The 15,337-nt window shown below is 36.2% G+C and overlaps 2 protein-coding genes across 10 annotated transcripts in view; both read right to left on the bottom strand.

Annotated features, from left to right (window-relative positions):
- Window positions 1-10,402, bottom strand: part of CUNH5orf34 (chromosome unknown C5orf34 homolog) — a 27,217-nt gene extending 16,815 nt beyond the window's left edge. For 3 of the 6 annotated variants that reach the window (XR_007346359.1, XM_015497337.2, XM_048800056.1), the window contains exons 1-2: window positions 2,075-4,182; window positions 1,828-1,917 (exon numbers count right to left, since the gene is read on the bottom strand). Coding sequence is in view for 5 of the 6 variants with exons in the window: in XM_015497337.2 (XP_015352823.1) it covers window positions 1,828-1,917; window positions 2,075-2,377 (393 nt within the window). In the remaining variant the exon portion in view is untranslated. Of the gene's footprint in view, window positions 1-1,827; window positions 1,918-2,074; window positions 4,183-4,988; window positions 5,669-5,775 lie in introns of those variants that run through there. The other 3 variants (XM_015497339.2, XM_048800055.1, XM_048800054.1) reach the window with 3 other exon arrangements.
- Window positions 10,403-10,455: 53 nt separating this feature from the next.
- Window positions 10,456-15,337, bottom strand: part of Paip1 (poly(A) binding protein interacting protein 1) — a 33,263-nt gene continuing 28,381 nt past the window's right edge. For 3 of the 4 annotated variants that reach the window (XM_015497335.2, XM_015497333.2, XM_015497334.2), the window contains exons 10-11: window positions 13,677-13,770; window positions 10,456-11,627 (exon numbers count right to left, since the gene is read on the bottom strand). In XM_015497335.2, the coding sequence (XP_015352821.1) occupies window positions 11,534-11,627; window positions 13,677-13,770 (188 nt within the window). In that variant the 3' untranslated portion in view covers window positions 10,456-11,533. The remainder of the gene's footprint in view (window positions 11,628-13,676; window positions 13,771-15,337) is intronic. The other variant, XM_015497336.2, reaches the window with a different exon arrangement.

Genomic DNA, 15,337 nt, shown 5'->3' with positions numbered 1-15,337 from the left:
ACCCCCCCCCCCCCAATGAGATGCTGGCTGTCTTCCCCCCAAAAATTTAGGTTTAAAATGTACACTGAATTAGAGATAAGTAGATTGGCATATCTCCCACCCTAAAAGTCTACTCTGAAAAATAATATAAATGAGGAAGGAACCTACACTGTGCCATATTTTAAAAAATATATTTATTTTTTAGTTGCAGTTGGACACAATACCTTTGTTTATTTATTTTTTTAATGTGGTGCTGAGGATTGAACCCAGGTCCCCAGACGCGTGGCATGCTGAGCTACTACCCCAGCCCTACACTGTGCTATTTTACAATAAAAGCAATCAGAGCTTAACTGGTATGGCACTAGCACAAAAGTCACTTCCAGAACAATTCAGAAAATACAAAAACAGACTCATTCATATCTTAAATTGTTACAAGTGATAATGTATGCTTTTATATATTATCAAAGGGGAAAAGACAGGCTTACTTAATAAATGGTACTGGAATACTAAATTACTAAATAGCTTTTGGGGAAATGGTGTCTTAGAAGGTTATCACATGGACTTAAAAAATAAGATAATATATAAAGTATCTGCCAGATGATACATGGCATACCATAAACTAAAATAAATTCCCAGTGGCTTAAAGAGTAATTTAAAAAATTTTAACTAATTTGATCCTGACAAATAGGAAAGAGACTCATAACAAATAACAGTGCCTGTTGTGTTTTTTCATCTAACATATAAACAGAGGTGGCGCATACTATCTTAATTAAATGTTTAATTAATTTGACATTTCGGCTTCCATGTATATAAAAACTTAATTTTAAAAAACCTATTGTCAAAAAAGACTCTTGAATTATAGTGCATCTACGTTACAATGCTAAAATAAAGGCAGTAATTTTTTTATGGCAAACCTGGTTTGTAAGAATGGTCAGGAACTTTTTTTTTAGAATTAGACTATCTAATTATTCTATTGCAGAATCAGTGGCAAGCTACATAATTTCAATGAATAAAATTACTCAAAAGATACAATGAGGGGCCAGGGATGTAACTCAGTGGTAGAATGCTTGCTTAGCATGAGGGAAGCCTAGGTTACATCTCCAGCACTGAAAAAAAAGGACAATGGGGAAACAAAACCCTCCAGACTAAGTTAAAGCTTACACCTTTTTACCACTCCTTTGCCACAATACAAAATAATACAATTATTCAGTAGGCAGTAAGCATCATAAAAGCATAAACAGGTTGCAGAAAGATAGTTTGGGGTTATGGGTCAATGGTAGAGCCCTTGCTTATGCCTATCATGCCCAGGGCCCTTGGTTCAATCCCCAGTACAAAAAAAAAAAAAAAATACAGTAAATACAGTCTTCGGAGTTAGAGAAGCTTCAAATCCTAACTCTGCCACTTAGAATATTATTCCTAGTTCTTGGCACATATAGTATACCTTTAATAAATGATGGTGATTATTATTATTATTCCTCAAAATGTAAACTCAAATATAAGCAAAAGAATAAAATTTTTACACATGTAATTACATATTCCTACAGATTAGGCCCTTTGCATTTTATAGCTTGTTTCTACTCCCAAGTGTCCTAGGGAGGAAACAACAAACAAACAAACAAAAAACTGAACATTAAACTACCAGTTTCAAATTACCTATTCTCAAATCTTTATTTATAAAAATGAGGTTTGAGGGACTGGGGCTGTGGCTCAGTGGTAGAGTGCTAGCCTAGCATGCATGAGGCACTGGGTTCAATCCTCAGCACCACACAAAAATAAACAAATAAAATAAAGGTATTCTGTCCATCTACAACTACAAATTTTTTTTAATGAGGTTTGAAGAAAAATTACCTTTTTTCTTTCAGAAGGTATGATGCTTTCAGATAAAAAAAGGCAAGAAGCTGAAGAGTTTCGAAAATCTAGGGCTCGCTGTAGTTGCTCCTATAAAAGAAATGTCAGATTTAATCTTTAAAAATATAAAAAGATTTGAAAATCAGTTTAGAATGACAGTAATCCAGAATACTAATTACCTTCCATATTCTCGCCCACTTCAACAATATTTTAGTATTAAAAATAGTAGTTTTATGACATTACTTACTCGGTAAGTGCTAATAACAAAGTGTGTCCTTTGACGAATTCTTTCTGGTTGTTCTAAAGGGTGTGCTGAAACAGGAGGTGACTTTTCAAATAAAAATTCAGAGCCACAGGGAGAAAGCTGTAATTTGGAACCATCAACATATTGGACCTGCACTGAATCATCTTCATAAAGTACCATTTGCACTTCGGCTGCCATTACAACAGGGTAAGAAGTCCTTTCAAGGCGAGACTGAAGGAAATGGAAACCACAATAGCAGATAGTTCTCTTAATGTACAAAAGTTCCACCAAAGTAAATAGATGCATTTTCTAAGAACATAAGAAAAACACTGCCACTGCATTTACTTTTGCTGGAAGGAAAGTGATCTTTCTACAAACACTTTCAATGATCTAAAATTAACATAATTAACAAAATGCCTTGATTAGCTCCTAGGACTTCACTCCATAGGCACATAACCTAGATGGAGAAGATAGCTCACAAATGTTAAAACTGTCTTTATCAGTTTTTGTAGTTTTACTTTTCCTGAGGTTTAATTTTTGTAAACTACATATATGCTCAGGATATAATTTCAAATAACAAGCAAATTACACTGTTGCAATAGGAATGCAGGGAATCATCTGAGGTACATGAGACTGAGAAGCTGAGTCACAAGGAACTATTAGGCCTAAACCACTGAAAAAGAAATTCAACTACCTGGATTCTTGTCCCTAGCCTGGAGTTAAAAAAGTAGTTCCACGACACTAGTGAATCAGCTAATTAAACTCTTAGTGTCTTACATTCATCCTCATTTCCTGAATTTGATTTCTTACCTCGAAATGATTATCTTCACTTGTGTTCTTCATATAGGTATAATGGAAGGGCAATTAGAGAACTAGGTTTCATTGATACTCCACATTTACTAGTTTATAGTCCCAGATTGTTTCATTTGTAAAATGGGTAGTAATAGGATTATGAGGATTAAATGAGAAAATACACATGACGGTGTCTAGCACGGTAAAAGTTGCCTTGTAAGAGATCAATAAATCTTATGAAATATTTTTATTCCTTTTCTAATAATACATCCTGCTTCCCCTTCCATATTATCCCCTTGATTTCTCCAGTGATCAAGTTTCACCTTTCAGAAAAAATAACTTTCCATAAATAAGACCTTCCTGTTTTATCCCTATTTCCTATCCATAAACTTCTCAAGTGTAGTAAAACTCTTATTGCCCACTTTCTCTCTTATCAATCTTGGATTCATTACAATTCAGCTTTCTCCTCTCCCTCTCTATTGAGAATGTTTCACAATAGTCACCACTGTCTTCTTAATACCCAATGACTTCAGTCTTTATCCTACTAGAGATCTGATTAATCTGTGAAAATGCTGTTAAACCTTCCTTTGCACTAAATTTTCCCTTTCGCTACTACCATCACCTCACACCCCAGTTTGGGATGTGAGAGAAGTAAAGAGTTTCTCTCTACTTCTATTGCTCTTTTTAATCCTTTTTTTTCCCCTTTATTCCCTAAATCAAGGATGCTTCAACCCTGACCTTAGTCCCCATTTCATCTCTTCTTACTATACTTATGTTACTTTTAAGCTTCACCCTGACTTTTTAAACCTCACCTCATTTAAATTGCATGTGATATAGCCCATAATCTTGTGTGGACTATGTCTGAACATAAGTATTTAGCTATATGGTCTCTTTTGAGGAAATCACACAATTCTATTTATTTTAGTTCTCTAGAGAACTTCTGATCTTCCTCCCGAACTTTCAGCTAGCTGCGTGCTATCCTGGTAGGTTGCTCTCCATGTGTCCTACAGATAAATCAAATTCAATATGACTAAAATGGAGCTTAATCATTCCTACCCAAAGCAGACTTCTAGGCTCAGTGGCAGAGCACTTGCCTAGTATGTGTGAGGCACTGGGTTCGATCCTCAGCACCACATAAAAATAAATAAATAAATAAGCAGATTTCTATAATATTCCCTAATTTCACTTTCACTCTTATCTCTTCCCTTAAGTCCAGTCTAAATTCAGTAGTCAAAGCAATCTTTTGAAATTAAAAATCAGATCTATCATTTGCTGGCTTAAAATTCACCAATACGTTCCACTCTCACTTGGAATAAAATTCAAACTCCTAGGCGTAGCCTACAAAAGGCCACACAATCTTGTCCTCTTTCTCTGTCTCCAAATGTTATCTCCTAACTCCCTTCCCCTTGTTCAGGACATTTAGTCATATTGGTCTTTTTAACATTCTTTAAATAATTTCTTTCCTATCTCAGAATCTTTGTACTGGTCTTTCTGACTTTTCCGTGGTTCATCACATCATTAGTTCTTTGTCATCCTTAAGGTCTCAACATAAATGTCACTCCCAAAAAGGCCTAACTTGACCAACTAAGTTAAAGTTGCTCCCAATCACCTCCTATCCTACTTCATATTTTTTCTTCATAGAGTTTATTACTATCAAAAGTGACTGTTTTGCACTTTCCCATTAGGGTATAAACTCAAAGAGGCAAGGACCTTTCCTATCACATTCACAATTCTATCTCTGACACCTAAAACAGTATTAGGCAAATAACAATGGTACAATAAATATTCAGTGAATGATTAAAGAATAAATAATCACATTTAAAAATTCTTGCTCCCCTCAAGTTTGCAGTTTCAGTTAATGGCACTTAAAAGTAGATTAGCAATATGTATTTGAATTCTTACATGCCCCTGTAACAAGTCCTGTTGATTCTCTCTCTTGAACTTGTCTTTCTTTACACCCGCACTTTTTTTTTTTTTTTAAATCAACTTTCTCCGTAACTTCTGCAGCAGTCTAGGACCTTTTCCCTGTTTTATTCCCTCTTTATTCCATCTCTAATATTGCTGTCTTAGGGAGCTTTCTACAAGTTAGGCCATACTAACTGCTTAACATCCCTTGTTTACATACCTGTTAAATGGCAACAAATGGTAATGTTTCTATCTCACACATACACACACATCCCTCAGATATGTCTCCCTGATGTTTCAAGAAAAAAAGTGATGCTTATTTTCTTATTCCAAATTGCATAAAACGGTTTCTATTATTGGCCAAGGTAAAAAAAAAAAAAATAGCTGGGGTTGTGGCTCAGAGGTAGAGCACTTGCCTAGCATGTGTGAGGCACTGGGTTGGATCCTCAGCACCACATTAAGTAAAATAAAGACACTGTGTCAACCCATAACTAAAAAATAAATGTTTAAAAAAATAGCTTTACTGATGCATAATTACTTTTAATTATCTTTGGTACCGGAAATTTAACTCAGTGGTGCTTTACCACTGAACTGCATTCCCAGTCCTTTTTACTTTTTTATTCTGAGGCAGGGTCTCACTAAATTGCTGAGGCTGGCTTAGAACTTGGGATCCTCTTGCCCCATCCTCCGGATTACAAGTATAAACCACCGCGCCTGGCTATAACTGCCTTTTTTTAAGGCTTAAATAATCAAGCATACACAAGAAACAATGTAGTGCTCAAAGTCCCTGACATATCACAAGAACCATAATCTGGCTCCAACCTTCATTTCCACTATCTAATTACTTACTGTTTGCGTTCTCACACCCAGCATATTACGTCAGAATTTAATGACAGAAAAAACACAAACTAATCTGTTCTTGACATCACTGGGCAACTCACTTATCAAAACATGGTATCTAGTTACCGAAAAAGCCTCATTCAAACAACCACAAACGACACACTCACACAGCAGTTCTGAGCTGCAAGTTGTGGGAAGGAGGTCTCTTTGAGTTTTAATTTGTCAAAAAGCTTGAACCGCACAGCGTCCGCGCCTGCCCACGACTGCTTCTTCAGGAACACTTCTTGAATTAAAAAAAATTCTTGATGAAGGAAAACAATCAGTTGCAGAGGCCTTGGGCCACAGAAGAGGGTTTTGGCTGATAAGTTTTGTGGTTAAATCCCCGCAACGGGAGATGGGCGGCAGCGCCAACGGCGACAGCTAGGAACAAGGGGAAACTACAGCGGTTCCAACCTCGGCGCCGGGGAAGCAGCTATACGTCTCCGGAACAAGAAAACCCGGAAGTCCCGCCCCGAGTCCCGGGCCACACCCCGGCTCGCTACCTGCAAAGGGAGGGGCAGGAAGCGCGGGAGAGGGTGGGGTTTCTCAGACGGATATCTGGTCTGCGCGCCTTCGGCCTTCACTTCCGATACGTGACTCGGAAGGGGAGCTGCGTGTACTTATGTTGGTAAGCAACAGCCTTGTAGCGGTGCAGCCAACCACTGACCAACCACCAGGGTGGTGTCAGCGGAATGATCCTTATGTAAATAACCTAAACAACAATTATATCCCTCAGTAAAGCTGATTAAAAAAAAAAAAAAACTTACAAAACTTGGCCTCTTCCTCATAAAGCATCAGAAAATGTCTTCCAACTATATTTACTAATTACCATTAACAAGAATTTACCGAGAACATACTATGTTTGCCTTTAAATAGTATGGCTGAAAGCAAGCTCCTTTAAGCAGCATTAGGGCGGAGAGAGGTCTAAAGGGGAGAGAAGCCTGGAGTGTGTTTAGTGGGCAGGGGCCAGATCATTATGGATTTGAGTTGTGGACTATTAGGAAAAGAGCACGTCTCTTTCTGGCCCAGATTTTTGTTTTAAAACAGCTTTATTGAAGTATACTTGTTTATTGCAAGGACTTTAAGCAAAGGTGGCAAAACCGACTGATGGGAAGACATCTAACTTCCTAAATTCACCTTCATTTCTAAAAGACTGATATGCAAATTGATCTGTCTTCTGTGAAGTATAAAATGTTGAATGGCACTATACAGTGCTTAGTTCTATTCCATCCCCACCATTTCCTCCTTCAATGTCTAAAAACTTCTTGAATAGAAATTCTACTAAAGAAGGATTTTGTGATCCTACTTGCACTTCTGAAAGATCTTGTAACTGCTTAAGAGAATAGATTGTAGGATGCAAGAGCAATATGGCAAAATCACTAGAAAGCTTTTGAAAAAGCATCAGGAGAGAAAATAGAACTTAGTACCTAGGCAGTAAGGAAAGAGAGCACAGCTCCAAGAAATATTTAGGAACTCCACTCTCTTCTTGGGGATTATTGAACCTGGAACTTGAGGGAGAGATGTAGGAGTACAAAATAATGCCAGGGTTTCTGATTGGAGCAAATGGAAAGGTTGCAGGGCCACCATTGAGAGGGAGGAATAAATTCAGGGATAGCATGACTTCAATTTTCTAAGTCTACCTGGTGGAAATGGTAAGTTAGTTAAAAGTCTGGAATCAAGAGATACAAACAAATCTATAGGTTACTGGCTGATAGGTACTAACTGCAGCTACAGGAGAGGATGAACAGTCCTAGAACATTGTAATATGAGAAAAAGAGAGTGGTTAGTACTGAGCTTTGAGAAACACCAATACTTACAGATTAGGTCAATAGAAGCCCACAGAAGAATTGAGGAGGAAAATAATAAAATAGAAAGCAAGTTATTATGTCTTAGATAATTAGAGATTTTCAATTTTTGTGTCAGCACTGCCAGAAGACAAGCTAAATTGTTTCCTGGGGCTGGGGTTGTGCCTCAGTGGTAGAGCACTTGGCCTAGCATGTGCGAAGCCCTGGGTTCAATTCTCAGTGCTACATAAGCAAATAAATAAATAAAGGTCCATCAGTAACTAAAATATATAAAAAAAGAATTGTTTACTGAATTTAGTGATGTAGAGGTTGCTGATGACAATAGTGATGCTCATTGTATATAGTGGAGAGGCATAGTGGATTTGAAGATCAAGTAAGAGACAAGGGAATGGAGAAAATGAGATGAGAAGTCTATGAAGTAGGCATAGAATTATAGTTTGAGAGAAATACCAGGGCCAAATCTCTTTTCTTCATTGGAATGACATGTTCAATAGATGATGCAGGGTTAGCTCAGGCAGAAGTAATCAGAGGATGAAGGGGTTGTTAAGAGTGGAAAGGATATGAAGCACTTAAACAGAAATTAAAAACAGATGATTGGCAGTGCTGAGAACCTAACTGAAGATGGTGATCATGAATTTACAATAGTACAAACCTACAGAAAACATGCTTTACAGCACTGTTGGGTTCCTCCAAGGTTGGTGTTTTGCCAGGGTGACACAATACGGCAACAGCATACGTGAGCTTAAATTATTTACAACTGCTAAAGTCTAGTCAACCAAAGACCACTAGGCTTAAGCCTATCATCCAGCAAAAATCAATTATTAACTTGCAAGCAAAGAGGCACAAACCAGGGGAACTGAAGATGGTATATTCCACTAGGGGGAGGACAAAGCCATCTTTGGTAAGGTTTGAATTTCTGCTGAAGGATTCTGAGGACATATAAGGGAAGGTTTTGGGTGGGATTTTGTTTCTGCAGCAAGACTGGAAGCGCAAGCCAGGCAGGGTGGTGCATGCCTGTAATACCAGTGACTCAGGAGACTGAGGTGAGAGGATCACAAGTCTAGGCCAGCCTCAGCAGTTTGGCAAGACCCTGTCTCAAACAAACAGGGACTCAGGATGTAGCGCAGTGATAAGCAGCCCTGGGGGCTCAATCCCCAGTACCAAAAAAAAAAAAAAAAAGACTAGAAGTGGAGATTAACTAGATTTTAGGTGCTGTCATGAGTCAAGAGAAGTTAAGCAACTGGATATCCCAAGTAACAGACGGGCAGAAATAGTTCTCAGGGTTTCATTATTAACAAAGCAGTAGTCACACAAAGTGGGGGTCATAATGGCATTTTACAGCTGCTATAGGACCATAGAAGAAAATTATTTTCTGTTAACTTTGCAGCTGGCTTTGTCTGTCCTCCCAACCTAACAGTATAGGTACTTTTCTCTTTTCAGTTTGAGCCGATTTTGTCACCAACAGGTTTGTTACTTTCACACCAAACATCCTCTCCTGCTGAAGGACTGAATTTTCAAAAACAAGTACAACTTAATCCACACTCTTCCCTAAAGATTTAATACTTATAGAACTACCCTTGCTTTCTGACAATACCCAATCCAAAGTGACCTTCCAGTGTCATACCATTCCTCCAAACTGCCCAACAAAAACCCAAATTATATTTTATGTTCCAACACCCTTTGATATATACTTCACAGTGCCCCAAAGGTACATGTTCTCTCTAAATGCAACACACCCAACATGTTTAGGTTTCTGGTAGTGTTGGCCGAAAGGCACCCATATGAACAATTCTGAGTTGATGACATGAAAGCCAAGTTAAAAGACCAATGTTTGTACTTTGTTGCCAGAACACAGCATTATGACACATGCTGGCACTCAGGTCTTTGCTCACTGGAGACTTTTTACTAATAATTCTGACAACAGACATTCATACATGATCCTAAAGACAGCCATTCTAATGGCCAGTAATTGCTGACTCAAGGCCAATCCTTCATTAAAACACTTAAGCAATCCTTGATGACCTTTTGATATGGCTTTAATAACTCACTTAGCACCAAGAAAATGTAGAAGTAATGCTACATGATTACTCAATGCTGCTTTGTTTTGGAATACCCAATTTCAGAATCTAGCCAACATGCCATAAGAAAATCCAAGTGACATAGACAAGCCAAGTGTAAAGTGTAGATGGCTCTAGTCAATAGTTCATCTAGTTGTGGCTTCAAGTTTCTCAGTCCAACCACCAGCCACATGAGAAGATGACTTTTACTGATTATAATTCTGAGCTGATAGAGCTATTTCTAGCCTTTAGTTTTCTTACCAAGTCCCAAGATATTATGCAACAGAGAAAAGCCATTCATGTTGTACTCTGTCCAAGTTCCTAAACCACAGAATTCATGAGAATAAAATGGTTATTTTAAGACACCAAGTTTGGACATCTACCCCCGGAACTGGCAATGAAACCATAGGTCTTATGCATCCTAGGAAACTGCTCTACTACAGAGTTACATGACAAGCTCCTAGGTGGTTTTTAAAGCAGAATATATATATAACATATATTGCTCCTGTTGGTAGCTACTATGAGTAGCAATAGGTGGTAATAAAATCTAGTGGACAAATATTGGATGGTTATTCACAGAGCTAAGGCAAGTATAGGGAATAAGTGTTCCTTAGTGCTTATAGTACATTAGACCAGGGACTATCTTTAAAGAGCTGTAGATTATGCTAATAGCTAAGTTATAAGAGTCATTTTGAAAAACAAATTCCCTTACAACTTCCTCAAACCCTAACTACATATATACTCCCCCTTTACAACAAGGGATCTAAAAGCTTTAATGTATATTTGCTAGTTTTTCAGGTAGAATTGTTACTCAAAAAGGTAGAATTCTTGTTCAAAAAGGCATAGAATTAAATCTTTCCTAAGTTTTTTAATTTTAAACCTTTTAGTAAATTTATAACAAATTCAGTAACAATTTCTTTAAAATACCAGAATACCACTTAAAAACTTAGAAGAAACAAAACTATTTATTTTCAAAGTCTAATTTTAATTCAGACTGAACAAACAAGCAGAAAAGTGAGAAAGCTAACTGTATTAGCAGACACAGATGTACCAAGTGTAAAACAGTGGGTTATTAACAGAACTATTTACATGCATATTTACAAGCAACCCTTTTATATGTACAAGTTTCAGTTAGTTGAAAAAAGATTTGACATTAAGTAAAAATACTACTTAAATAGGGTTGAGGTGGTACCACATTATAGTAAAAGTATTAGAAAAGTGATCCTCAAGGTATATCAATTACAAAGCAGATGAAAACGTGAAATATCTAGTAAAATTCTCTAATTAAAAAAAAAAAGTGAATGCAATCCATGCTACAAAATAAAAGTGAGAAAGCCATATAAATAAAAGCAGAATAATGTTCTAGGCCTTAGGGTAATGAAGTTAGTGAAGTGAAACAAAAAAGAACAATTCTTGAATTAGAATAAATCCTCAGTGAAGAGAGTCTTGGTGGTTTAGTTGGAGAGTTCTAAGGTTTTTTTGTTTTGTTTTTTTCCATTAATGACACTTTTAAAGCCCTTGGTATCCAATAACATCTACGTATGGAAATCAGTTGTTGATATATTCCAAGACCCTTAAAGATTTTCATGATTGTGATTACTATGAGATATGTCAAACTGAAATAAAATCTATAATAGTCATACCTAAGAAAAGAATGCTACATTTTTGCAGTAATATGTATTTCTAGGCTAAGACTTTTTCCCCTCAAGAACTTAAAAGTATCTAACCAGCTAGCAAAATTTACTTTCAACATTTCATTTATTTCAAAATCAATTTTATTGCAGCCAAAACAGTGGAATTAACTGTACATAATAAACTATTTTATATATATACACATTTTAAGTTATAGGGAATAAAGTTTATTTTGGCAGATAGTGTTAAACAAAATTAAAGTTGCATACATTAGTAACATAACTCAACATCCTTAATTTGGTATAAGTGTGACACATTTTCTTGCTTTCCTGTGTTCTGCTAAATCACCATACCTAAACTGTTTTATAAAACCGATATGCTGAAATTTAACTTTACTGTTTTCGCTTACGCTCTGATTCCAAACAAAACTTTTCATAAGCTTCTTCAATCTCTGGGTCCATCTCATCATCAATATCATCCAAATATCTGTAAAAACCAAAGATGATTCAGAAGTTTAATGTTTTTCAATTTATAAAGATATAAAGCCACAAAAAAATTTTGACTATTTTCCTAGTTTGAATTATGATAGAAAACAAGCCTAATTTCAGAGTTGCCTAAAAATGGCAGTCCCCCAGAAAACCAGATGCTTATTTTGACAAGTAAACTTTTACACCAATTCTGAATTCCTTGTATTGAAGACTGTTATATTTTCATATTTATTGATCTAAAAGTTAACCAAGGCTTGACATATATCAGTCTTAAACTCCAAATTTATATTATCAACTTACACCTTATCATTAAACAAGTACACTTTAACTAGAAAATAATTTCAGATATGCCATTCACCTTTGGTGATGCTTTAATATTTCATGTCTGCTTAACACAAGGAAATATTATCCTTTCTATGGTTACATCTACTTAACATCAAAAAAGTGTTATTCCTGCTATGGTTGCTCCTAAAATGACTAGTTAGTCACACTTCCACTTACCTGGAAGTAGATTTCTATAATAGGAAGTTACTTTTTAGATCATCTATTGCAGATTTTCTCCCTCAATTATTAGAAAGTTTAAGGAACTCTTGCTTTAAGTATTTGGGGGAAGAGGAGGACATAAAGTGCCAATTAAGGACTTAATCTACTCATTCTTATTGAATTTCCATAGCCATCTTAAAAAGACAGATACTGCTATCATTTTAGTTTTTTAAATATTTGAAGAGACTTTAAAAGAGACACCCTGGGAAGTTTGTTGGCTATGTATATGGCAGGAATAGAATTTGATTCAAGATCTTTTCCCTTTTCTATATCTTTGCTCCCCACCACATGATGCTGTCTACATTGCCCTCCCACCCTATCTGCCAATAATCCCTTTTACCTTTACAAGTGTAACCAAAGTATTTTGCCAATGCTATCAACTGGTGATGAGTCATTATCTTTCAGATTCTTCCCCATTTCCAATACAAGGCTATGTGCTGAAACAACCATGAGTTCATTAGGGCAAACGAGTATGATGTTTACTGAATAAACTTCAGAGACTATCCTGAAGCCAATGCCAAAAATTGTTTTTACCATCCAGTGGTATGTCAAGCAGGACTAAGCCTTCCTAGTTCTGCCCAGATACTTAAATCCTTGTATTTTGACAATAAACCAGTATAAAAACATACAGCAACATTATATTTCTAGATCCTAAATGACTATAATTAACATCACTAAAATGGAGGCAGTTTTTTTTTTTTAAACCAAGAACATACATGAGATGAGAAATTAGAAATATTAAAGCCAAACAAAACATCCCCTCCACCCACCACCTCCTGCTTCAGAAGAAAAAAACCTAAGTAGCTTGTCAAAATATACATGAACTGTTAACGGAGCTGGGAAAGTGGCAGGTGAAGAAACAGATATGAAAACTATAACTTATATCTCCCTGTCAGCCCAAATATTTCTATATAGTAATGTGTTTTCTTCACTTTTCATCTATCCTTTAAACAACTAAGATTTGAGCCTTTTACTATTGCCAGAAAGCTGTCAAGTATATTAAATTTTCATTTAGTTGAAGGTACTATTATTCTTATCTTACAGATGGAGAATCAGGCAAACAATCTGCCCAGACCTTACACTAAGTATTAAAGCTTCTTAAAATCTAGGTATAATAGAATCTTTTTTAAAAAGTCACACTCTAGTATACTATCATTTAAGTTTTTCCTTCTCAACTATAGATTTCCAAAATCAGTCTATGAGATTTCCACATGATTTCTGAATATTTTTAGTATACAAGAACCTCTATACAGTATAGTTAACACTATCAAATCAAGATGCTATTCTTGAGCTGGGGTTTGGCTCAATGGTAGAGCACTTGCCTAGAACGTGTGAGGCACTGGGCTTTATTCTCAGCACCGCAAATAATTAAAATAAAGGTCCATTGACAACTAAAAAAATATTTTTTAAAATGCTATTCTTTCATAATTTTTTAGTCTAATCTCCATCTAAAAATTAGCCACAGAAACTTCACAAAGAAAATCAGTAATTAAAGAGAACTTACGGATCACCACCCCCCGATAAATCTGTTCCATTTTCTTCATAATCTGGAAAAAAGTCCTCTCTTTCAAGTAATTCTTGATATTTCTCTTGGTAATCTATAAAACAACAGGAAAAAAACTAAATACTAAAAAAATAAATCATGAAATGACCAGCTACCTCTAAAAATTCTTTTTAACATTATGACTGATATTTAAACAGACAGAATATGAAAAATAGCTTTCATAAAACATATTCTAATTGGCTTGCTGTTATGGTTTGGATATAGGATATCCCTACTACAAACTCTTGTTAATGCAGGAAAATTAAGAAATAAATTAATAAGCTTACTAAAAATTGTAACATAATCAGCCCATCAGAGTTTGAGAATGGACAGATTGAGTGTGGTAACTGTGGGTAGAAGGGGTGTGCCTAGAGGAGGTGGGTTGCTGGGGGCATGTTCCAGAAGGGTCCATCTTCCCTGTGGCCCCTTTTTCTGCTTCTTGACCCTGTCATGAGTTGAGTAGCTTTCCTCTACTGGGCCCTTCCCTTATGATGTGTTGCCTCATTTCTCTTGGGCCCAGAGCAATGGAATTGGCCAGACATGGACTGAGACCTCACTAAAACCACAATCCTCAAATAAAACTTTTCCTTCTTTAAATTGTTCTTGTCAGGTATTTTGGTCACAGTGATGAAAAAGCTAACTACTAAACATTTGCTTTTGCCCCACAGCATGTTCATAAATCTTAATTATATACAATACTCCTCTAAATTTGGAAATCAAATCAGAGTACATTCATTTTTTTTTTTTTTTTCTTTGTGTTCAATAGAGAACACATCTCTATTGTGTTTATTTTACTTCTTTTGGGACTTGGTTTGCTGGTTCCCCCCCCCACACACCCAGTTTCTAAGGTGGAATGTTAGGTTATTGACTTGAGATCTTCTTTTAAATGTAGGTATTGATAGTTACAAATTTCCCTCTAAACATTACTTTCACTCTGTTTTCTTTTTTCATTTATCTCAAAATATTTTCAAATTTCCTTTGTGATTTCTTTTTGGACTTAATATTTAGAAGCATGTTATTCTACATACTTGTGAATTTCCTTCTGTTGTTCATTTTTAATTTTATTCCATTATAGTCAGAGAACATATTCACAAGATTTATAATTATTGCATTGTGCAGTTGTCTTTTTAAAAAATTTTTTAGTTGTAGGTGGACACAATACCTTCATTTTACTTTTTTTTTTTTTTTAAACGTGGTACTGAGGATGGAATTGAAGCCAGATTTAAAGTTAGGTAGTCAGTGTAGTTAGATAAATCGGGTCTAATGCCAAGTGAAATCTAAAATGGAGGCCATGCTGGCAATGATTCCGGGAAACGCAGGACAACTCATGGAATGTTAATGAAGTCCCGAAAAGGCCCTAGGCCAAAGTCCACCTCAAAGAAATGTTAATGAACAGCCCCCAGCAAAAAGGTGCTGACTCAGAAGTCCTTCCTGACCAGATTACTTCTTTGGCCCACCTGTGTCCCACCCCTCGGGCCTTCCCACCTACATTCCATCACTGAAAGAACTATAAAAAGGGGAGACAACATCCCTTCCACGGATTCCACCTCTTGGGTCCCCTTCTTCCTCCGGGAGAAGTCTTTTCTGCTGTCCTTTAATAAACTTCTAATTTCTACTCTGAC

The sequence above is a fragment of the Marmota marmota genome, unplaced genomic scaffold (genome assembly GCF_001458135.2).
Source record: "Marmota marmota marmota unplaced genomic scaffold, marMar, whole genome shotgun sequence".
Taxonomy (NCBI): Eukaryota; Metazoa; Chordata; class Mammalia; order Rodentia; family Sciuridae; genus Marmota; species Marmota marmota.
The sequence above is the reverse complement of the archived record's forward strand: the minus strand, read 5'-3'. Positions and strand labels throughout refer to the sequence as shown.